Raw genomic sequence first — 26070 nt, 5'->3', positions numbered from 1 at the left:
AAAGGAGAACAAAATCGACATACTTGTTAGCAAAGGGCCCGTGCGAGATTCTCGTTTGTGTGTGTGTTTTCCCAGAGTCTGGTGATGTTTAATGGCTGACCACGGGGAGCAAACGTAAGCGAGAATCTTCTCTGCCAACGTGTGTTAATGAGCTGTCATGGAATACTCTATGCCCAGGGTCTTCTGCAACCAGATAAATCTTTCAGCAGATAATTAGCAGGCAGAGTAACAAAACACCTGCATCGCCCGTTGATGGAGGTTTGTGTCAAATCAATCATCAAGCATAACTCGGATTTCACTAAATGATGTGTGATAATCCCTAAGGCGCTTGCCCATACCTGGCCTCTCTCCCTCTTGGGGTAGATGAGATTGGAACATGATCTTTCTAGCGCAACCCTAATCTGAAAGCACTACTTTGCAAAGCAGTTATCAAATGCAGACATTGTTACGTCCAGAGATTTGGCCTGCACAATGTGTAGCCCTATAACCCCTAAAGGAGAACAGCCGATAAGAAATCTAATAAAACACTACTACAAGTAGTAGTGCTAATTCGATGTATAAACCATGTATAGTCACCTGCCAGAGGCCCTAGAAATCTTCCATGTTTTGCTGCCTGTTTGGAAATGCAAAAATGATGGAAGGATTGTCATGCATTTAGCAGGGATTAGATCCACTACCTGGGCAGTTCAAACTGGGTTGAATCAAAAGCAACAGGGGATTGAAGGTGACCTGTAATCACCAAGAGTTGGTCTCCATGTTGCTCGGACAATTTATCTATTTACTATTCATTTCATAAAATTGATATACTGCTTGATTGTGGGGGGGAAACTAAAAGTGGTTTGCAAAAAAAAAGATTTTTAAAAAATTTCAATAAAAATTTACATCCATAATGTAAAACATACAAAAGGTTTTTAAATTATTATTATTATTATTATTATTATTATTATTATTATTATTATTATTATTACCTTCACAATAGAATAGAGTAAAACAAATTAAAACTCATACAGACTTTGAAAACATCTAGGTAAGTTAAAGGTAAAGAGACCCGTGACCATTAGGTCCAGTTGCAGACGACTCTGGGGTTGCGGCGCTCATCTTGCTTTACTTTGCCAAGGGAGCCGGCATTTGTCTGCAGACGGCTTCTGGGTCATGTGGCCAGCATAACTAAGCCACTTCTGGTGAACCAGAGCAGTGCACGGAAATGCTGTTTATCTTCCCACCGGAGCGGTACCTATTTATCTACTTGCACTTTGACATGCTTTCAAGTTGCTAGGTTGGCAGGAGCTGGGACCAAACAATGGGAGCTTACCCTGTCGCAGGGATTTGAACCACCGACCTTCTCATCGGCAAGCCCTAGGCTCTGTGGTTTAACCCACAGTGCCACCTGCATCCCTAAACATCTAGGTAGGCTTGTCTAAATAAGAATGTCTTCAGCAAGCAACCTCGACCTGGAAGTTTTAATATAAATCAATGATTTCCCTTTGACTGGCATGGCTAGTTCCAGAGCAGAGAACTGTCAGGTCACCAGATCAAAACCAGATGCAGATTTGAGATTAGAGTTCAGTCAAGGTTCTGTTTCTGAACTTTCTACATAAGATCACAAGAAGAACATGCTGGATCAGGCCAATGGCCTATCTATCCCAGGTTCTGTTTTCACAGTTGCCAAACAGAAATCTGTGAGAAACCCATGAGCAGGATCCGAGCTGAAGAGCACCCTCTCCTCTCGCAGTTTCCAGCAACTGGCCTTGCTAAGCATCGCTGCCTCCGACCACGGAGGCAGAACATAGTTTTCAACCACACACTGTTGAAGAGCGGTTCCAAGTAAGAAAATGCCCTTCCAAACACACATCCATAAACGAAATTTAAACTCCAATGGTTATGGAGATTCCCACCGTCAAAGGACAAATTTGATAAATAATAATAATCATTCCTCATCTCAGTTTTCCTCTCCCACTTTCCATTCTATGGAACATAAGAACAGTCTGACTCTGTATAAGGTAGCTTCCTAGTGTTATGAGATTTCAGGGATGGAGAAGGAAGTTGGCTGTATGCAGAGAACCTTCTAACCCCCGCTCCCAACAAGTGTTAAAATATAAGGTATATAATATTAGGTAATAGCCTAATAGAGGGGGGGGGGGAATGGAGGCAGTGAGAGATTTTACTTTCTTGGGCTCCATGATCACCGCAGATGGTGACAGCAGCCACAAAATTAAAAGACGCCTGCTTCTTGGGAGAAAAGCATTGACAAACCTAGACAGCATCTTAAAAAGCAGAGACATCACCTTGCCAACAAAGGTCCGTATAGTTAAAGCTATGGTTTTCCCAGTAGTGATGTATGGAAGTGAGAGCTGGACCATGAAGAAGGCTGATCGCCGAAGAATTGATGCTTTTGAATTATAGTGCTGGAGGAGACTCTTGAGAGTCCCATGGACTGCAAGAAGATCAAACCTATCCATTCTGAAGGAAATCAGCCCTGAGTGCTCACTGGAAGGACAGATCCTGAAGCTGAGACTCCAGTATTTTGGCAATCTCATGAGAAGAGAAGACTCCCTGGAAAAGACCCTGATGTTGGGAAAGATGGAGGGCACAAGGAGAAGGGGACGACAGAGGACGAGATGGTTGGACAGTGTTCTTGAAGCTACCAGCATGAGTTTGACCAAACTGCGGGAGGCAGTGGAAGACAGAAGTGCCTGGCATGCTCTGGTCCATGGGGTCACGAAGAGTCGGACACAACTAAATGACTAAACAAAATAGCCTGGGTGATGGGCCATTAGGGGATACAGAGGAAAGGGGTTCTGGGTGAGGCAGCAAATGGGTGGTCCCAGCTTTTGCTTGAGCTCATGGTTAGTTAAAAGGATGAAACCAGAGTTTAGCCTTGGACTGATGTGGGTCAGAAGCAAGGCAGCAAAAGGGGGAGAGGGAGAGAGAGAGAGAGGGAGAGAGAGAGAGAGAGAGAGAGAGAGAGAGAGAGAGAGAGCAATGATTGATTTCTATCCGAATCCAAGGCTGCAGCTATGGGAGAAACAAAACCATTTTGGACTGTCAATGCTGCGACCCTCTCCATCGTAGGCTCAGGTTGTATATATGTGTAAATAAACAATATATCATAAAGACACCACAGTCTCCGCTGTGCCTCATTCCAAAAGGAAACATGACCCCTCTTACTCCTGGAAGCTTGCACCTCTCAGAGATTGGGGTGGGTTTCAAAACTTATGTTCACAGTTTCTCTCTATGCTGATTCTGTGCTGAAAATTCCCTCCCTGGGAGGATTAGCCACTGAGGGGGAAACACAGAGGTACTATACAGGCATTTGTTTGCCTTCCCTCTGTGGTTAATAGCTGCCTTTGGGGGCGTGCAGAGATTTAAGTGATGGAAACAGCCCTGAGAGGAAGTTTGCTTGTTTTTAAATGCATTCTGCCAGAAACATGGCCTGCATCCAAATTTAGGCCCCTGTGGTGGCTTTTAACAAAAACAGATCTGGAAGAGCAGATCTCTTATTTCATGTGTAATGTAGCCCTGAGAAATCAGTTGTGGTCTGAGATCTAACAGTGGCTATATATTTAGGGGTGAGAGCAGGGATGTGTGCAGGACAGAGTTGGAGTACAAAAAGCAGGAGTAACCAAAGTGGTGCCTGTTATATATTCAGTGGTCTGTGTTTGCCTGAGCTTGAGTCTGGATTAAGGATTCTGAGCCGCTGTGTTGAATCAGAACAGATACATGATATCCAATCACAGAACATTTCAGGATTTGGGCCTCTGCCACTGGCCCTTAAACTCTGAGTTATGATTTGCAGCTTGGAAGTTTAGACAGCCAATCACGTTGAGAGTGGGAGTGGCCAAAACCTTCAGAAAGCAGTTGCTTTGCCTCTGTTGTCTAGTTCTGTTAGTTCAGCAAAGGTTCTTGCTGTTATCACTGTGCCTTGCATCGTGGGAACCCACCCACACTTCAGTGCCCATGAGATGCCATTGGGCTCCAACTCCCATCAGCCCCAGGCAACATGGCCAGTGGTCAAGACTGATGGAAGTTGTAGTCCAAAGCAGCCAGAAGGCACCACAGAAGGGTACTTCAGTTGTAAATCATACCAGCCTTTGAGTGGCTCCGTTAATTTGCAATCAATATTGTTTTTATTTATCACATAGGAAGGAGAAAAGGTATTGACAAAAGATATGAGCCAAAAATGGTTGTGCATTATTACCAATCAACAAATATTTTAAGCTCTCTGAGTTTGAGGAAGTTGCCTGTATCACACACCCACACCCACACCTGCAAAAACAGTTGTTGATTTTCTTTTACTGCTTCCAGTTGGTAACTGAGACTCCAAAGCTGCCTCCTAACAATGCCTCTTTCTCCTGCTTGTAAACACTTATTAAATAATTCTTCTGAGTTTCTAAGGCATTGTAAAAGGCAGTTAATGAAATGATGCACAATCTATTTTTTTTCTTCTTGGTGAAACTTTTTATCTCCTCAGATAGAATTTTAAATTGTTTTTGTAAGTCTGCGCAAAGCGAAATTGAATTGTATGGAATGACTGATTGTCAAGGACATCTGCACAAATGAGGTATTCATTTTATTCAGAATCCATTCAAGGATTTCTTGATGTTTTTATTTAATTTGCTTCATATCAAGGAGATAAGTTTCCCTTTGAGGCAGAGCTCTAAGGAAATAAAAGATTAATATAAAGACAAGTGAATTCCTACACTCTTGCAGGATCTGACATAAAACTATAATATTATTCAGCTGCCTCAATGAAGATAAATATATAGACATGTTGTCTGGGGAGCTTTCTTGTCATAAGATGCCAAATCCCAGGGTGTTGCCCACAGTCGAGAATTCTGAATGGGAAGTAGTAGTCCATGAAGATTCCAATTCACAGGCGGGATTACTGTAATTGGATTGCTTCAAATCTCGCTCTCCACATATCTATTCAGCCTTTCCCCACAAACAGCACACTTGAATGAGTTAGGTGCTCTTCCAAAGAGAACACTGCTACGTTTCCCTCAGCAAAGCTAGGTAAACGATAAAGGGACCCCTGACCCTTAGGTCCAGTCGTGGCTGACTCTGGGGTTGCGGCGCTCATCTCGCTTTATTGGCCGAGGGAGCCGGCGTACAGCTTCCGGGTCATGTGGCCAGCAGGACTAAGCCGCTTCTGGTGAACCAGAGCAGCGCACGGAAATGCCGTTTACCTTCCCGCCAGAGCAGTACCTATTTATCTACTTGCACTTTGACGTGCTTTCGAACTGCTAGGTTGGCAGGAGCAGGGACCGAGCAACGGGAGCTCACCCCGTCACGGGGATTCGAACCGCCGACCTTGACACTTTAATTAATTAATTAATTAATTACTACACGTTCGGGACGTTGATGCTGCAGCGATGGTGGTGGCAGAGGGGCGGCCACCGCCCTAACCTCAACTGCCATGTTTCCCCTTCCTCCCAGGCTTCTATCTCCTTTCTCCATGAGCCTGGGCAGCCCCTGAGTTGTTGGTTCTTCGGTGGTGGTGGTGAAATGGTGTGCGGTGGGTCAGGCATGGAAGGCGGAGAAGGAGGGCTGAGAGCAGTGGCAGCAGCAAGGCTCAGACAGCACGATGCCTCCCTTCCCATCGGAGCAGCCCTAATCCCATTTTTACTTGCGTGCAAGCAGGAGGGGGCGGGGATCCCTCAGCTGGGAAGGGAGGCTTCCCATTGCCTAACTGAGAGATCCATGCTCCCTCCTGCTTGCAAGCCAGCTCTGATAGGCAGCGTGAAGCCTCCCTGCACAGCTGAGAGATCTCCACCCTGCTCCTGCTTGCATGCAAGTAGGAGTTGGGAGGCTTCTCCAATAGGCAGCATGAAGTCTTCCTTCACAGCTTAGTTGCTGGGGTCAGGGAAGGTGGAGGCAGCCTGGAAGCTGCATCTTAGAGCCCCTGCACCACCCTCATATGGGGACTTCCGAGCAGCTCCTGAAGCCAGCCAGAGCCAATTGCTCCGGGCTGCTGAGACTGCCGCTGCTGTGTTTCCCAAGGACATTAGATGAAATCCGGGGACATTCCGGGGATGGAATTTGTCCAGGGACTTGTTTGCAAATCCAGGGACTGTCCCCGGGAAATGGGGACGTCTGGTAACCCTACTCCAGCCATCATTTCCTTATTCCTTTGTTTTTTCCACTCTTTGCTAAAACCCTTGCTGTTTCCCTCTACCTATGGCTTCCTGCCTTCTTCTTCTACCCAGTCCTTTTTTGTCTTTACTTTGATGACAGTCTTTTCCTCTTGGAAGGAATCAATGATCAATGACCCAGTGATCAATAAATACAGCCACTATTCTACTTTATTTTGGTCTTTTCCTCAGTCAGCACCTCCCACCTTCTTCTACCTTCCGATCCCCATTCTAGGCTTCTGTGAGATCACAGAAGCATAGCCAATAGCTAATGAGGACTCTCAGACTGACAGGTAGCAACCGAATTACCAAGAGCAAATGCTAACATTGCAATTTGTAAAAGTTACAGTCTTAGGTGTTCTAATGGGGAATCTAAACCATATCTTTATGGTACACACACACACACACACACACACACACACACGTCCTGAATTGGGTATGGTGGTATAGATTATTAATGCAACATGAAAACAGGACGGCTGGCAAGTTCATGGAATGATGTGATTACTCTAGGGACTGAAGCTAGCAAGGCAAGCAAAACCCTTCACTGCTTATAACAAATCCAAGCAAATTATCACAGTGTTTCTGGCAGCCTGTCCAGTAAACAGGTTCTTTTCCATTTATCACATGAATTCTAGATACTTCTCAAACTATAGCACGTGCATTGCCAAGAGAAATTCATATTGTCAGAGAAGACTTTGTAGCCCTCATCAGTTTCTGGATGGATGGAACTTGCTTTTCTCACTTGCATGAACAGAAGGAATGGGACCCAAACAACCTGGGAAGAGGATGGAAAGCTTTGCTCTAGGCAAATTGGAGATCCCCTTTGCCTACACTGATGAACTGCATAGGTGTGGGTTGCTGTGGGCAGGTCACAATATACACTGAGCGTACCTACTCCCTATACCAGTATTTGAAAAAATGGAGCTAAGGATAGGAAATAAATTTGGTTCAGTTCTCATTTTAATGGAAATACATTTGCATTTTTCTGAATCAATCGGCAAAATTGTATGCAACTGTCTTTTGAAATGCACACTTCTCAAATTAAAGAAAACTTAATGAAAGGGAACTAAAGGGATTAATGGATTAAAGGGTTGCTAAAAAAAAAATTTGTAAAATAAGGATGCAGCGAAAGGGAGGTATGGGGAAGTCGGAGGAAAGAAGGTATATGAAAATAAGATTGTGAAATTATATGTGTTTGTTTTTGATTTGGTTTGTTTGTATTATGTGTTGTGTTTGGCTTTTTGTTTATGTGTTTTTTAAAAAAATCTGAATAAAAAATATTTTAAAAAAAAATGAAATGCACACTTCTCTGAATTTCAGTAGGCAATTCTCAGACCAAAACACATGCACACGCAAAAATGTGTATATTAGGGGAAAGAGTGTCTGAAAATGCTTATCTAAATGAAAGTAATGCTTCTCTAAATGAAAAATGCATTGTACCGGGGAAAATTGCATGCAAAAATACGTATGTTAAGAGAAACATAGACTAAAAAATGTTGATGAACTTTCTTAAAAATTGCAAACTGGTGCTGAAATATAACAAGCTGATCTTGACCGGGAAAATGAGAAACTAAGAGAATCTGAAATTGACAGACCAACCCGTCCTATATCAGAGTGGTAGCCTGCCATTACTAAGAAGAGGCTCTCAAGAGTTCTTCCAGCCCTGTGATCTGAGAAGCTGTGAATCGAATTTCTCATACGTACTGCATTTCCTCTCAGGGCACAATTAGAGGAGATAGTTGAGACCTGTGACTGCATCCTTCATAAACTTGTGTTCGAAACAGTCATTTCCCCAAATTAAATAACCTCATTGGGGCGTTATAGGGCAAATGAACATTTCCCCTAAGGAGGCAAATAATTACTTCCAGTGGGTGGTTTTCATGGGAGTCGGGGGCATGCAGGAGAGAAAGTTAAATCTATCCCTCCCCCAATACCCTGTTTAAGTTCCCACATACTCCTGGCTGCGTATTGCTAACTAAAAATAGCAGGATGGGTTATCCCATCATTGAGCATCATCCTCTCATCTTCTTTGGCCATAGACTATGGCTCTTCTGGGACATGGGTGGTGCTGTGTGTTAAACATAGAGCCTAGGGCTTGATGATCTGAAGGTTGGCGGTTCGAATCCCCGCAACAGGGTGAGCTCCCGTTGCTCGGTCCCTTCTCCTGCCAACCTAGCAGTTCAAAAGCATGTCAAAGTGCAAGTAGATAAATAGGTACCGCTCTGGCAGGAAGGTAAACGGAGTTTCCGTGCGCTGCTCTGGTTCACCAGAAGCGACTTAGTCATGCTGGCCACATTACCCGGAAGCTGTACGCTGGCTCCCTTGGCCAATAAAGCGAAATGAGCGCTGCAACCCCAGAGTCGGTCACGACTGGACCTAATGGTCAGGGGTCCCTTTACCTTTATGGCTCTTCTATGTACAGTACAGAGCCTGTGGACCATTTCACACATTATGTGACAACAAACCAGGATTTACTAACTAGTGGACCACTGAACAATTCCCTGCAACAAATTGTGCACTTGCATGACACATGTTTCTTCCAGCACATTTTTCTGTCATTCACACATTTCCTGTTTAGGATATCTAAAAATGTAATGTGTGAATGAAAGAAACATGTGCTTCATTGATTTTTATTCATTCAACTTGTATACCGCCCTATACCTGCAGGTCTCAGGATGGCTGCAACATAAAACCACAATATAAAAACCACATACAGTGGTACCTCGGGTTAAGTACTTAATTCGTTCCGGAGGTCCGTTCTTAACCTGAAACTGTTCTTAACCTGAAGCACCACTTTAGCTAATGGGGCCTCCTGCTGCTGCTGTGCTGCTGGAGCACGATTTCTGTTCTCATCCTGAAGCAAAGTTCTTAACCTGAAGCACTATTTCTGGGTTAGCAGAGTCTGTAACCTGAAGCGTATGTAACCTGAAGCATATGTAACCCGAGGTACCACTGTAATACATAATAAGCATGTGCTCGGAGACACACACATTGTACAAATGTGCATCTGGAAAAATGCAATGTGTGAAAAATGCAATGTGCATGAAGCTCATGTTTCCTATAGGCTGTAGGTCAACAAAACCCATCTTCCTTAAGAGAATGGATAGCAATGCATTTGTGGTTATGACCAAACAGAAATGTGAGTTCTTTTGGAAATCGTGTTCAGTGTCTTAAAAAAGGAATGTGGGGCTTAGCCCAGATAATGTCAGATAACATTTGCCGACTGCTGAACTACCATGACGGGTAAATTTAGGAGGATGCCAAAGCAAAACAAACTGCTATGGCTTGGAGTACAAGAATAATGTACTTCTTATGCAGGATTCACGCTGTGCAAACATGGAAACTTTCCAGCCATGCAGTAATGAACAAAGATCAACTTAATTCCAGGCTAAGCTCTGAATGAATATATACTGTAACAAATCAAATGATCTTTCTTAAAGCCTAGACTTTGTAATGTTCTCACAGTGCTCAAATATTTATAAGCCTGAGCAAGTACCTTGCTGTGTTTGCATGTTTTATGGCTTTGTTTAATGCTTACTCCTATGAGCTTATGTGTTTGTGTGTGAGAGAGACAGACAGACAGACAGACAGACAGACAGAAAGAGAGAGGACTGCTCAAATGGGTTTCTGAAAGAGCAGCAGTCACTGAAAGTAATCTTATTTCCTGATCCTAAATACGTTTTCTTGAAATCAAGAAAATGGGAATGGTGCCAACAATCATGCATGCACAGTAACATGTTTAATTTAAAATTATTGTCTATTGTGCACACATGAAGTTTTCTTTGACCACGTCAGAGTGTTTGAACATCTAGCCCAGCAATGCCGTATTCTTCTGTGTATAACATGCCCCTGTGTATAAGACAACCTCTATTTTTTGGGACTCCAAATAAAGAAATCCCCCATATGCACTTTCCGTGTATAAGACGACCCCTGAATTTTAAACTTGAAAAATAGGGGAGAATATAGTCTTATACATGGAAAAATACGGTATATTATTTTATTTATTTACTGTATATATAGACCCGCCCAAAGGTCCTGGAGTGGAAATACAAAAGAATTGAAACAATAATAGTTTTAACTCTAAGGAGCAACACCTCTCCCACATTACAGTATGGAATATGCATCGCAGCAGAGTGGCGAAGTAAATACGGCACGAAAGAAACTTAAGGTTTATCACTCCTGGCTTTATTACTCACATCTGAGTACATCACACATGGCACAACATGTCAGCATGCCCAGCAGGCTGTGGCGCATGACATCAGCAAGACACCACAGGGTGTGCTGGTGTCATGCACACATGCCACGGAGCATGCTGACATTTCATGACCCCGGCGCCCTCTACTGCGGGGGCAAGGCAGCATGTTTGTGCATGTATGTGTGTGTGTAAGGGGCTCTGTGATGGCCTGGGAATCTGATTCAGAAGCTGAATCTGAGGAGTCCCAGCCTGCACAGGAGTCCCCGCTTCCAGGGCCGGCTGAGCCGGGGCAGGGGCTTGAATCTGAAGGGCCCTCACCTGTGCCGGATCCTCAGGAGCAGACACCAGATGCATCCACTCTGGCTCCAGAGGTGATTGAGGACACAGTGCCGGCAGGTGCGCCTCTCCCAGTCCTGTCAGGGGAAGGTGAGTCTGCCCCTGGGTCCAGTAACCCTCCAGCCTCTCCTGAGCTGTAGAGGCTCAGGGCAGAGAGGCAGAGGGAACTGGGTTCTCTCAGGAGGAGTGTTCGCCTTAAGGCCAGGAGAGGCGGGTCACCTGTGGGCCGGGACCGCCCCTGGCCTCAGAGGAGATAAAGGCCAGTCAGCCCAGTCTCAGGTTGCGGGAGCAACAACGTTGGAAACCTGCTTCTGCCAGCACCCAGACCTGTTTTTCCAGAGTTCCCGACCACGCCCGGCTTCTTGCTTTGGACCCCGCTTCGCCCTTGGTGGACAGTCTCCAGACCCTTGGCCCAGGACCGGACTCTGACCACGCCTCACGGTAACCTCCCCCCCCCGGACCAGCACAGGCTCAATACATTTTGACTTTGAGACCAAGACAGCTTACCATCAGTTCGAAGTGTTAGCGGTGTGGGTGGGCTAAGCACTCTCGCATTGGTCACTGTGTTCTTCACCAGGCAGATATAGCTGCCTACGTCTGAGGGCTGTACTTTGGAAATGTAGAGATTGCCCGTTTCCTGGGAGATAAAGCGCCGGCTGTCTTCTGCCACAAAGGAGGGGAATTCATTAAATACCCAGCTGTAGATGATCTCTGAAAAACACAGTCAGAAAAATTGCAGCAGGCATTATAATTATTGGCCAACTAAAATGGAAACAAAAGTGGCTCAAAGTCACTGTGCATTAAAAAGAAAAAGTAAATCTCAATTTTCTATTAAAACAGTGTTAGAGAAACTTCCTGATTACCTTTCGACAGAGATTGTTCAAATCAAGAGAGTAACAGGCAAGCCTGGTGGATCTGATTAACTGGAATAAGGCAGGGCAGAGATGTGACTCAGAGCAAGTTACACATATTAATCTTTTTTTTTTTTTCCTGTTATGATCGCAAACAAACAGACGAAAGCAAAAAATTGATTGGAGCGATTGACAAATAAGTCTCCGAAAAGTAACATAGAAAGTGGTAGCGTGATATATCATCATTGGCTGAACATGGGCCAGGCACTTTTCCCCCAGGGTTGTGAGGATAAAATGGAAATAAAGAAAATTACATGTGCTCCTTTAAGCTCTTGGAAGGAATGGTGGGACAAAAATGTAATAAATATACTTAAAAAGTGATGGTAGTCTTCGCTGCTTTATTCTGTTTAATATTCTGTTGGGAGCTGCCCAGAGTGGCTGGGGAAACCCAGGCAGATGGGTGGGGTATAAATAATAAATATTATTATTATTATTATTATTATTATTATTATTATTATTATTCCCACACTAGAAAATAGGTTGAGAAAAAGGATGCAGCTACAGCACCAGAGCCCTCCTCCTGCCAGAAGACATAACTGCATCTCAGTTATTATATTAAGGATTCTCCTTTCCCACTATCTTGTCTTCTCCTCCCATTTCCCCACTGACTGACTCTTCTACGCTACTGAACTTTTGACACCCAGCATTAGCTCTGAGGCAGCCTCTCTCTGCAGCCAGTTCTCCGTTAGCTTTGTCAGGGCTGCCTCTAAATGCAGAAATGTCAAGGTTAGCTCCGTAATAGAAAGTCATTGCCGCTGCTCCAAGACACACAATGCTTTGCCGCTACAGTGAGTTCAGGCCTTTCAGCTACTAATTGTCTGAGCTGTTGTTTTCAGCCGTAGCGGCACAACGAAGGCAGTAATCACAATTTAGCCTGATGGTACATTTATTTCTAACGTGCTTTAAAAAAATAAATACCCCTTGTCGACTGATAGTTAGAAAGTTGGGGGGGATTTTAGGTCTATAAAGTTGGAAGCATCTCCCCAACATTTCCAACAATCCATTAGTTCCTTGGACTATTCAACTTCCTTTTATAATGGTAAGGATCGTGACTGGGAAAGGGTTATAGCTCAGTGATAGGGTCATCTACCTTGCATGCAGAAGGTCCCAGGTGTTGTTGTTGTTGTTGTTTTGTTATCATCATCATCATCATCTTCATCATTAATACCCTGCCCATCTGGCTGGTTTTCCCAGTCACTCTGGGCAGCTTCCATCAAAATATTAAAATACAATAATTCATCAAATATTAAAAGCTTCCGTAAACAGGGCTGCCTTCAGATGTCTTCTAAAAGTCAGATAGTTGTTTATTTCCTTGACATCTGATGGGAGAGCATTCCACAGGGCAGGCGCCACTACAGAGAAGGCCCTCTGCCTGGTTCCCTGTAACTTGGCTTCTCGCAGTGAGGGAACCGCCAGAAGGCCCTCAGCGCTGGACCTCGGTGTCCTGGCAGAAAGATGGGGGTGGAGACACTCCTTCAGGTATACTGGGCCAATGCCATTTACTGCTCTAAAGGTCAGCACCAACACTTTGAATTGTGCCTGAAAATGTACTGGGTTCAGTCCTAGAAGCTCCAGGTAGGACTGGGAGAGACACCTGCTGGGAGAGCTGCTGCCACTCAGTGTAGACCAGACATGTCCAAAGTCCGTTTCGGGGGTCTAATCCAGCCCACCGGTCGGTTTAATCCGGCCCCTGTGGCAGTTTATTTTCTGGGGTAAAAGAATCCTAAAAAAAAACCCTCAACAACTTCACTCCCAAAGAAAGCTCAACAACTCAACAACTTTGGGGTAAAATCATAAAAAGGTCAACAACTTTGGTTGGCCCTTTGGTTGGCCCTCACGGCCCTTCACTTCATCAAATCTGGCACTCTTTGAAAAAAGTTTGGACACCACTGACATTGTAGATAATACTGAGCTAGACGAACCAATGGTCTGACTCTGTATAAGGCAGCTTTTTTCTGTATAAGGCAGTGCCAGGGATGGTGGAGGAGCAGTTGCCCCAATAGGTCTCTCTGACCATAGATGGTTCTGTGAGGAGTTTATCGTATGTGGTCTCTGGTCTCTCTTGCTTTTGTCTTCCCTCAGGCACACAGACCCTTAGCAAATTTCACATAAGGTGACAAAGGCTACAATCCTAACCCTGGAAACATGAGTCTGGAAGGAATTAGGACCCAGAAATCATCCACCTCCAGTGACATTTGCTGCTGGTGGTGCTGTGCAGTAGCTCTTGTGGATAAGGTAGCAAAGGCAACACACACACACTCTGCCAATTTTTTCTGCTGCCAATAGGCAGAAGGCGGTGAGATGGGGGATTGTGGAGGGCTGGGAAGAGTTGAGCAGGCCAAGGATTTGCTGGATCCTAAGTTCTTCCCAGAAAATGTACCTATCTAGGCTTTTCCACGCTGTGCTCTGTGGTGCAGCAAGATCCAGTTAGGTTGTAAGACAAGGAGGTCCAACTAGGATGTAAGAGAAGGCAAGGTGGGACAAGGTGAGATGAGGTTCAGGTGGGATGCCAGGCAAGGCTATGCCACTCTGAGGGGACAAAAAGCTTTGAAGTTGCTCCAGCAAGAAGCAAGGTGGAACTGAATCCTTATGAAGTAGTAACAACATGCATAGTCTTATTGTTAGCCCCACTTGTGGCACAAGATGCTGCCCCTCTCTGTTACAATAACTTCCTCCTGTAATGGGAAGAGGGGGCTCAGGCCTTCCACAGTGGAGTCCTTTGAGTCAGAGGATGGTAGTGCCATATCCTCAGGTGCGGGGACGGCACTTCTGGGGCTCGCCTTGCATGCCCTTCCCTTTCTCCTTCAGAGTCCTCTGACCCACATCCCCTGAAGGCAATGAATCAAACTCCAGGGCCATGACATGACACACTACTACAGCACAGCAAAACAAATAAATAAATGTGCATTTAACCACCCCTTGCCAAGCAATGACAAACCTAGACAGCATCTTAAAAAGCAGAGACAGCACCTTGCCAACAAAGGTCCATATATTTAAAGCTATGGTTTTCCCAGTAGTGATGTATGGAACTGAGAGCTGGACCATGAAGAAGGTTGATCGCCGAAGAATTGATGCTTTTGAATTATGGTTCTGGAGGAGACTCTTGAGAGTCCCATGGACTGCAAGAAGATCAAACCTATCCATTCTTCAGGAAATCAGCCCTGAGTGCTCACTGGAAGGACAGATCCTGAAGCTGAGGCTCCATTACTTTGGCCACCTCATGAGAAGAGAAGACTCCCTGGAAAAGACCCTGATGTTGGGAAAGATGGAGGGCACAAGGAGAAGGGGGCGACAGAGGACGAGATGGCTGGACAGTGTTCTCGAAGCTACTAACATGAGTTTGACCAAGCTGCGGGAGGCAGTGGAAGACAGGAGTGCCTGGCGTGCTCAGGTCCATGGGGTCACGAAGAGTCGGACATGACTAAACGACTAAACAACAACAACAAATGCCTCCCCTTCTGTCCTGGAAGATTTTGAGTGTGGTTGTGGATGCCCTCCTCTTTTTCTAACTGACTCCTTTTTTCCAACCAGAGTTAGGATTGCTCTGAAGTAACCCACAATGCTAAGTGATATTTTTAAGTGTTTATACAGCAACAGAGGGACATTTTCGGAGGAAACAATTTTTAATTAAAGGCACCTGTTCCTCATTCACATGGAAAGAAGGAAGTCTGAGATAATTGGTATGGGTTGGAGGCAGTTCACTTTATTTGAAATGTAGCCATCACTCGGTTTCGCCTGTGACTGATGTAAAATCAAAGGTATTTAATCAGCAACCTGACAGCCTGGCCTTTTAATAATTCATCTATTAATTAGAGTGATGACTAAAGAATAGAGGCGGTGTGAACCACTTCAGCAGTTCTACTGAAAAAACACTCTGTTTGGTGATAACTGCCAGGGTTGTGCCCCTTATTCCAAAGAACTCTGGCAGCTATTTTGCTAAGGGTGCTTAGAGCTCTTCCGAGACATCTATTCCCCTCATGGAGCTACAATTGCTAGAGTTCCCTGTGGCAGGGGATGGATAGTTGTGAATCGTAGCTCTGTGAGAGCAGGGACCTCCTCACAACTCTCAGCACCCTTCAGAAACTGAATCTCCCAGAATTCTTTGGGAGGAAGCCATGATGGTTTAAAGTGGTATTGTAGTGCTTTAAATGCACAGTGTGAATGTGCACTTACTCTAAACACACGCACACACGCATTTCTTGATTTCCTCCCAGAACAGCAATAGAAGGATCCTTTCTTTAACATGTGGAATAGTCTAGTTAATTGTGCCTTGCTCACCCTGGGAAATCAGGGTTCCAAAATGCATATGGCCTATTCATGGCCAGCCCAGGATATTTTGATGCTTGTGGCAAAACAAAAAATGGCACCCCTCCCCTCATCAGCCATCTGCTGCTACTGCATGTGGTGAATGGAGGTGGTTCGGAGAAGCTCTGGCAGAAGAGGAGGAGCCAGTAGACCATAAGCTCGAAGCAGCAAGAGACACACTTTTAGAGATGTGGATCTGCCACCAGTAGCAGGTCTCAAATTTCAGCAGCGCCCTGTGTGATGCCAAAATTTGGTGCGCCCTGCCTCTCGTACTCTGTTCCAAATCACTGGTGCAGCATCCCTTGCCCCGAGGCTCTGTGTCCAGTGCAAATGAACCAATCATGCTCCCCTAACTCTACCTCTGCTGCCTCCTCCCTCAGATGTCCCCAGTTTGTCACCTGAGGCAACCATTCCTCATGGGCCCTGGGCCTATTCAAACACAAAACAGGATCGCAATACCTCAAGGACAGCTTCTTTCCATACGAACCTACCTGGACCCTGAGATCATCTTCTGAGGCCCTCCTTTGTGTGCCTCCTCCTTGAGAGGTTTGAAAGGTGGTAACACAGCCTTCTCTGCAGTGGCTCCCTGTCTGTAGAATGCTCTCTCCAGGGAAGTTCGCCTGGCGCCTTCATTATACACCTTTAGGCGCCAGGCAGAAACGTTCCTTTTTAACCAGGCCTTTGCTTGATCCAATTTACATCCTATGCCCTTTCAAAATGGTTTTTTTTGGGGGGGGGGGCTTTTGGGTCGTTTTTGATTTTTAATTAGGTATTTTGTGGTTTTATAGCTTGATTTTGTTCTGTGAACCTCCCTGAGACCCCCGAGTTCAGGGCCGTATAACAACAACAACAACAACAACTACTTTTTACTTTTTACTTGTGCTCTATGCTGAGCTAATTCAAACCTTGGCTTAGCATGCTGTCTTAACTCAGGTCCATGGTTGAGCTACAGCCAACGACAAAACTTGGCTACAGGCAAATATGGAGAGTTGTTTTCCTTTTATCTGGGATATATACATGCACTCAGATTTATGTACACACAATCTCATGGGTTACATTTTATTCTAATAGCTGTATACTTTAGTTTTTTACCCGACACCCATATCAACTAGACAAGAGATCGTGCAGACACTTCCCTGGAAATTGCAATGTAAAGTTGTCAGAAAACAAACTTTTAGACGCAATTTATCAAAGTGTTCACCACAGTATGCTCAGAATATAGATAAAAAAGAAAAATCGTGAATGGTGAAGGTAGCCGTAAATTGGCATTCTCATGGGATGCTGTGATGGAGCTATTGTCTGCCAGTAAACCCTGCTATTTACAAAGTTTGGGTGTTGAAGTGATTAAGTCACCATGGTGACAGCAGGGCTGGCATTTCGTTTTATGAATAGCTCGTCTTGTTTACCGAGATCTCTTCAGGGTTTCGGTATCTACTTTCCGAAGATCATTTAGAAAGCCTTAGAATAAGTGCTTCACCTATTTCCATATGTGATTATGCTTTATTTTGTTCATTTCTTGGGTGTCCGGTGGAACATCTGAGCCAGCAAAAAACAAAGTGGGATGAAAAGATCAAATTTTCTGCAGGGAAGAGGATCATTTCCCTTCCCCCCCTTTTTGTGAACTTCCATGAACTGATTCAAGGAGATCCCTTGCTCACTCAGCTGCCACAATTTGATCTTGCTCTTTTCCTAGAGAAATACTGCATGGTTCTCATGGATTTCATCTGAAATGAGATGGCTAAGGCAGTCTTGATTATAGTGTGATAAAAGGCATATCACACAAAATTGCCATTCTGGAGACACTGCCGGACTGAAAAGCAACAACACGCGATAGAGTTGCATCCAGTCTGAGTCATTCTTCATTCATTCATTCATTAATATATGACTTACATGCCCAAATGGCTTCAGTTTAGGGCACTGTCATACTGAGAGTCGACCCACTGGCATGATTAACTTCAATCCATTAACTTCAGTGGGTCTACTCCAAGTAGGTAAAACGGTAAAGGACCCCAGATGGTTAAGTCCAGTCAAAGGTGACTATGGGGTTGCAGCGCTCATCTCGCTTTTCAGGCCAAGGGAGCCAGTGTTTGTCCACAGACAGCTTTCCATGTCATGTGGCCAGCATGACTGAACTGCTTCTGGTGCAACGGGACACCGTGACGGAAACCAGAGCATACAGAAATGCCATTTACCTTCCCGCCAGAGCAGTACCTATTTATCTATTTGCACTGGTGTGCTTTTGAGCTGCTAGGTTGGCAGGAGCTGGGACAGAGCAAACGGATCTCACCCTGTCATGTGGATTCGAACTGCCAACCTTCCAGAACTTGGGAAGCAGTTCTATACACAAGAATCTGGTATAAAGCTACAGCAGACCCAAACACTGGTGACTGCTGATTTAGCTGGCCTAAGCCTTGCAGAGAGAAAACAAGTCCTTATGTTGCAGGAATTTATGTATAGGTTAGGGGGGTGGGTTGCTGTTCCAGCAGATATCATGCACATGCAGCCCACTACCAAAATCGGCACAATCACTTTTGTGACTTTTGTGATTTGTCCCCACAAAACACTTCATCACAGTTTCTTTCTATCTATTCAGAGGGCCTCTACTTCACAATACCAAATGTAAGAATTTACTGATAAATGTATCTGTGTACTGGCTCACTGGGAAAACTTCAGAAATTCATATAGACATGTGAGCTCAGCTACTCAGCAGCCCCTCTGCCTGAGTGATAATTCCTGGCATCCTGATATCTGAGTGCCAGACAGGTAGCCATTCCAGAAATAACAAACCCAGATGAAGACAAAAGGGTGTGATTAACTTGGCTGGGAAACACGGAAATGTAAATATCTCTTTTATTACACTTGATGGGTGTTTGGTGGAGGGCAAGGAGAACCATGGGGCAGGGCCCAGGATGCTCAGATTACTGCCACCAGACCTCCCCTTTCATGATGTAACCATGATGTATTAGTGATGTAGTTGGGGGGGGGTGTAACGTGGGGATTAGCAGCTAATAAAAGTTTGGGTGCTCTTTTGTTTGGGGCTTCCATCTTGTTCCACCTTGTGGCAGGTGGGAGTCCTGTCGCGACAGTCTTCAATAAAGACCAAGCCTACTGGCTGCTGTTTTGCTCTGGTATTCCTGGCTGGTGTCTTTGTTTTTTGTCCAAGGGAGCTCTCAGATTTCTCCGTTAACACTTAAAATAGTGTCTGAGTTTCACTACCTTGTGCTGGGTTGCCAGGCTGTATGACCAAGTTGAACAGGCTTAGGATATAGCCTCTTCCCCACCCCTGCCATACCATGTCCTCACCTTCTCTGTTCTTAGCAGTTGTGTGCGGTCAGTTGGTTAGGGGGACTAGGTTAGTTCCCTAAATGTTCCCATGGTGCCTCCTTCCCAAAGCCCAGAAAGCTTTTGCCCAACTTAGGGAGGCGTGATGCTCCAATAAGTCCAAGAGCCCTCCTGCCACCTTCCCAAAGCCCAGACAACTTTGGGAAGGCGGCAGAACGGCTCCAGCATTCTGTCACAGGCATGGTACCATCCCTTCCAAATCCCAGGAAGTTGGATGCCCCATTTGTGACATCGGCCCCACCCCCAATCACTCTTGCAAGCTGGCGCCTCTGCCCCTAACTGTGTCAGTGTATCTCTGGCTGAGCAAAGGATGTGGGAGTTAAGCCAGCATAGTCCAGCTACAGTAGGAAACTCCCAGCTCAGCCAGCGATCCGTTGGATTCTAACCTGCTCGTCCCAGTAGATTGTTCCCTTAATTGGATTCAGCCCCCAGCTATTAAGTCATCTATATCTGCAACTCTGAAAGCCTCAGAGAGCTCCTGAAGGCCTTTTTAGTCATAAAAACACATCCTCCAACATTTTTTATTCTTTGCATTGAAGGCGCACATTCATCAATGCAAACTCGAAACTGCATGCCTTAACATGGAATTAATTTGCACTTGTTGCATGGAGTTGACAGCAACGTTCACATACCCACAAGCCATAGAGGAAGTCCTTTTTCCTGTGCCCCATTTCCCCCAAATACACCCCCTCTATAAATCGTGCATTTCCTTCTACAGTTGCGACTCATCATTGATGCTCATTTATGCACCATGCAAATCTTTAATGAAAGCAATTTATATATTGCATTGAAATGCACCACATAGGAAGAGACAATGCTGTCTATTTATCACCTCAGAATGGAATTGCTTCCTTTTCTGCTCTGGGGGGTTCTGTAGGTACCTGCCCAAATAGAAATCCACAGACTGGGTATTTATCTTTGTTCAGGTTTAATTACTGTGATAAATCTTTAGACCTTTCCTTCTCTCTAACTGCTTGGTGCACAGGGAGTTACTGAAGATAAGGTAACAAGGTGGACACACAACAAGAATGGATTCTGCACTGGCAAACTGAATAGCTCAGTGTGTGTGTGTGTGTGTGTGTGTGTGTGTGTGTGTGTGTGTGACAGAAAGGCTTTTCCTCCCTAATTTTCGCAGTCCTCAGAAGACAGTAAACAAAATGATTCATGAGTCAACGAGGGGCATGTTTCTGCCAAAAGGAAAAGCAGGATAAAGGGCACAGAGCTAAGCATTAGCAGCCTTGTAGGTTTGGTTAAAACCGAAAGGTGGGGTATAAATGTTTTAATAATACCATCTCCATGTCCCAGTGCAACATTTTAAGGGCACTAACATTTTAAGGACTTTGGACACTGGTGCATGTCCAGAGAGGGGGGAGAGCAGGATGAAGAGAGGTTTTGGACTCAATTTAGCAAAAAAATAGCATTGTGCACAACAAAAAACATACACTCCCCTCCCAAACTTTGCCATTAATACAAATTAGTACCTCATCCCCAGTGCCGGATTTATGTATAAGCTAAACAAGCTATAGCTTAGGGCCCCACTCTCTTGGGGGCCCCAAAAAAATGTCAAGGAAAAAACACACCTGGATGTACATTTCCAAAACATAAGATAAAAAACAAATAAAATAAAACCTACATACAGCAATGGTCTTTTGTGTTGTTTAGGCTCCTATGATGTAAGTATTGGGTCCTGCCTGCTAGCCTGCTCCCTAAAATATCTCTGATTTGCTCATTTCTATATACAGTGGTACCATAAATTACCATAGAGCATATATTCAACACAAAAAACAGTGACAGTTTGTTGTTGACAAAGGACAGTTGGACATATAAAGGGCCCCATTACCTTCAGTAGCTTAGCTCATCAAACCTAAATCTGGCCCTGCTCATCCCTGAGATATCTGAAGGGCTTTCTAACACAATCTGGAGCAGGCTCCACTTAATGAGATGAACTTTCAGTGGTTCGAAAATTTGACCCCTTCTTTGATCTCTTAACATAGGACAATATCGCGGACTTATTTGCAGGCTAGCTTGTAAGGATGGCTGTGATGATGGGGCATGTTGAGAGGCTGGGGCAAATGCTGTAGAAGCATTTGATGTGGCTGTTGACACTGTGGCGTGACATCCCGCCAGTGGCTTTGCGGCGACGACAATGCGACATCTCGCAACCGCAGTGATGGGCTGGGGTGCAGCCATGCTGCACTTTTTCATGGCATTCACAACCCAAACAAAGGAGGGGTACTAAAGCAAAGCTGTCCAATCTGAAAAGCACATTTGCCCGCAAAGACTCTGCCTGTGTATGTGTAAAGGTAAAGGTAAAGGGACCCCTGACCATTAGGTCCAGTCATGACTGACTCTGGGATTGCGGCGCTCATCTTGCTTTACTGGCTGAGGGAGCCGGCGTTTGTCCGCAGACAGCTTCTGGGTCATGTGGCCAGCATGACTAAGCCACTTCTGGTGAACCAGAGCAGCACACGGAAACGCCGTTTACCTTCCCACCGCTGTGGTACCTATTTATCTACTTGCACTTTGGCGTCCTTTCGAACTGCTAGGTTGGCAGGAGCTGGGACCGAGCAACGGGAGCTCACCCCGTCGCAGGAATTCAAACCGGCGACCTTCTGACCGGCAAGTCCTAGGCTCTGGGGTTTAACCCACAGCGCTACCCACCTCCCTCTGTGTATGTGTGAAGAATCCCAGATGCTTTGCAAAGAGGTTAACGGAAACCTAACCAAAGAACCGGAGGGAGCTGAACTTCAAACTCCTAATGTGATGGTAACTTGTGTGTATACGGGAGAGAGATTCAATTAAAGTACATTGGAATCTGGGTGGGAAGAGAAGTCTAGCCAATTTATCAAAACTTAGTTGACTGCCTAATGATGCCAATATTTCTGTTTAGCCATGTGTTAGGCTAATCAATCAATATCAATATAACTCCTACTCAGTTGTCATCCATACACTACCTGGCGACACAAATGCTGCAGCCCTCACCTGATCTTACATATATATATATATATATATATATATATATATATATAACACAGCTGAGTCCCTGTTATCTCGTACATCAAGTGGAGCTGCTGGAAGCCCAGCAAACTGCTCCCATCCATCTTCCCCTTGTCAAATAATTGTTATTTAGAGATCATGCATAGCCATCTGTTGTCTTATTTCAAGCCCAGGGCTCTGTCCCATGATTACAATATCTCTTCAACCCCTTAGCAATAGCAGCCAATGTGACATTTGATGTTCACATCATAGGGAAATGCATCAAAGAAAGAGGCAATCACATACATGATAAATATTGCACGGTTGTCCACGTAGCATGTCGATCTGCAATTGGCGGGGAGAAAGTCAATTCAGATTTAAAGGCAAACCTCTCCAATTCTCACTTTCTGGGAGAACACGTGAACCAAAACACAATGTCCTTCACTGGAGGTTTTTAAGTAGAGGCTGAGACCAGAGTGGGGACTTAGGCTGGATCCTAAGCCCTTCAGTCTCCATCATATGCCAAGACAACCCAGCACAGAACACTATTTAAAAGGCTTGTTTCCCCTCTGCCAGGCTTAAGCAGAGCAGCAGCAGCTGCACTCCTGTTGAACAGGGTTTGGATCTGGTGTAACTTTAGGCCACTTTAACTTGCACCAGGGTGCTTTGAATCACCTTCATCTGCGTTAGTTAGATGCAATCATACATTTGTTGTTGAAGGTGCCACAGTACCCTTCGTTGTCTTTGCTTAGCATTGTTGACTCTGTCTAGCAGTGGATCTTCCAAGTCTTGGGCAGAGGGTCTTTTTCACCACCTGATCCCGTTTAACTAGAGATACCAGGGAGGCAGGGGCAAATGAAGTAGGATATCCAATAATCACCAAGGTCCATGGAACAGAGAGGCTTCTCATTGGTTCCTCAATGAGAAGACATATCACCAAAATGCACACTGAGTATATTCTGGGATATCCTGTTAATTTTCATGGGATGACAGTGAGATTCCAAAGGTACCAAGGGAACAGGCAGGTTCATAATCTTCTCATCCTCTCTCCCTTCTCTCTCCCTCCTTCCTGCACCACCTGATTCCAATCTGAAATCAGTGCACGTTCATGTCCATCTAAAAGAAAATGTGTTTTTAGGGCCACCAGTCATAGGGAAGTGTCTTTTATTTGAGCTTTACCAACCAAATCTCCTCTCTGGCCACATTCCTACTGCACATTGAAAGCACTATGATACCACTTGAAACAGCCACGACTTCTTCCAAAGAATTCTGGGAGCTGTAGTTTGGGAAGGGTGCTGAGATTTGTTAGGAGTGCCCTGTTCCCCTCTGTAAGCACAGGTGCCACAGTTCCTTGCAAAGAGGGATTGATTGTTAAATCACTCTGGGAATGGATTGCACGGGGTGCATGGTAGTCAAATAGCCTTTTAGCTAAGGTTATCCACCATGTATGCTGTGAACTGTGGCCTCTGTCTCAGAGCTAATGTTAGATGCACTCCAGGAGCATTGGGAAGGAATGGAATAAAAGTTCAGCAGTTTAGCTGCTTGACATGCAGAGATGCTTCATGCTGCAGCATATGGGAGCTGTGCCAACATGCAAAGATATCCACTCAATAGCGAACTGCTCAGAAATTATTACTTTCAACAAGACCAGAGTGCAGCAGCTAGAAATCAGCAAGCAAATGATCACGACCGAGAGCACAATTAATTATCATACTGTCAAGGATAGCTCACTCTGGCCAAAGGGGATGCTTGCGACACCTAGAAGCTCTTTTGAGCCCCCCCCCCATGAGAATGAATCTCACTCATTAAAGAGGCGGGGTGTATGTTAACACATTTGCTGTGGGTGCTTAGATGCTGGCCTAAATTTGCGTAATCCTCCCGTCTTTAATCCGAACGTTCACAGCCATGAAACTCTGCACCTGATCCCCTTCAATTATGCTGTCATTGCAGATTCATTTTCCCCAGAGTTAAACTACTTTAAATCATTTATAGTTAGGAGTTTAACAATCTCCATCTTATTAGGCCTGCGTCGGTTACGAAGGCACTGTCAGGGAAGAGGAACGGGCTGACATTAATAACAGACCCTCCAAGTGTCCCTATTTTCCAGGGATGGTCTCGAATTTACAGAAGCTGTCCCGGTTTCTGATTTGATCCTGGTATGTCACGCTTTTCCTTAGGATGTCCCTATTTTCATCAGAGAAATGTTGGGAGGGTATGTGACTAGTTATGTGTCTCATACACAGTTCACAGAGGATCTTTTCCTTTGCCTCTGGGATAGAAGAATAATTTTAGCTGAGAGGGGGCTCCTGGTGGGAGGAACCCTTTGTGGGAAGCAGCAAGGGGAGAAGGCTCAGAGCCCTTGAGGTAGTGGGGCAATGATGAGTGGTTAGAGGGAGCTGAAGAAGTAACACGGCTTAGTGAACTTGGCTAAAGAAGTCCAGAATCAGAAGCTGAAGCAGGTGAGTAGGAGGAGAGAGGTCAAGAGGCAGAGATGGGTCAGGCTGGTGAAGTAATGGGTCTTTCTGCTTCCTGCTGCAACAAGCTCCTCTCTCCGGTTATCTCCCAGAACCAGAAGAGGCATGAAAAGGGCAGAGGAGAGATTGGCCGGCGTAGTCTCGGATTGCTTGGGGAAACCCTGGGGAGGAGGGGACTTGGGCTGTGAGGTGGCAGGGACCTTCCATCTCAGCAACTGCTTTATGGAGCAAGACTTTCATGAGGGATAAGTTGCTGTACTCATTAGGAAGACCTGACACCCCACCAAGTCTCTGCAGATCACGGTTTTGCTAATCAAGTGTTAACTCCAACTGGCACAGTGTGATTTACTGTCGGCTTGCTGACATAATGTAAGAAGACAAGGACATAAACATGCAAATAAACTGAAACATCACTTAGCATAAGCATTTCTTCTGCAGGTGGCAACATGGAAGAAAACAGATATCGCTGGAGAAGAGCCAGTTCATTTGAGAGGTAGGAACTAATGGTATCAACTAATTCCCCATCCCTGGCTAAGAATGAACACCAGTGTGTGATACTTTTTTTTGCAGCTTGCAACAGTGACTGAAAATGGTCTGCTTCCCCATAGATACAGAAGCGAGACTTCTCATGCGATAAAGCAACCCAGTCTGTCTGGTGAAGCATATACCAGAATCGTGGTGAGCTTATGCATGTACAGAGATAGTGTGCTGGGAACTGAAGCTGCAGCGCTAGTTATGAGCTAATTTACAAAACGTAGATTAATTGGGATGTTTTCGTAACAAGCTATTAACCTGTCCCTGGGGAGGAGAAGGGGGGAAAGTCCCTTCCCTTCATTATTGTCCCATATATCAGTACCCACATACGGTAGATGCCTAAAAGGCAATAAAGGACGTGGCCGAGAGCCAAACGTCTCGGTGCATTTTTCAAGTTAATTAATTGCCATCTTTCTCGTGCTTTCTCATTTTCTCATGTTGCCTACAATGGCATCTGGAGTTATACTTGCCGACATTGATAGCCTGCAACACGCGAGCAAACCGCCCTAAAGGAGATTTCTTGTCAGGGTGTCTCATTCCTCCAGCACCTAACACTGGCTTAATTGGGCAAGGCCAACTAGCGTTCCTCATTCCCCCGAGGTTCAATACCATCCCCAGGGGAAGAAGCATTTCTGCAATTGAACCACCATATATTCAAGGCCATAGTATTTTGGTGTTCGTTAACTTACATATCAACTTTGCCTTTTGTCAGAATGACAAGGGAGTGGAGAGAGAGAGAGAGAGAGAGAGAGAGAAGGAGGGAGAGAAATCGGGAGAGTTAACTGAATGGGGATGATTCTGGGTTGATTTCTGAAGGAACGAACCACCCTCACTCATTCCAGCCACGTCAGGTTATAGGTCAG

General features: G+C 45.1%; 1 protein-coding gene across 3 annotated transcripts in view; it reads right to left on the bottom strand.

The window, feature by feature from the left end:
- CNTN5 (contactin 5) overlaps positions 1–26070 on the bottom strand; it is a 689184-nt gene that overhangs the window by 170173 nt on the left and 492941 nt on the right. For all 3 annotated transcript variants that reach the window (XM_081860152.1, XM_081860151.1, XM_081860153.1), the window contains one exon: positions 11173–11376. In XM_081860152.1, coding sequence (XP_081716278.1) covers positions 11173–11376 — 204 coding nt within the window. The remainder of the gene's footprint in view (positions 1–11172; positions 11377–26070) is intronic.

This window comes from Podarcis erhardii, assembly GCF_964252035.2.
Source record: "Podarcis erhardii genome assembly, chromosome: 4".
NCBI lineage: Eukaryota > Metazoa > Chordata > Lepidosauria > Squamata > Lacertidae > Podarcis > Podarcis erhardii.
The sequence above is the reverse complement of the archived record's forward strand: the minus strand, read 5'-3'. Positions and strand labels throughout refer to the sequence as shown.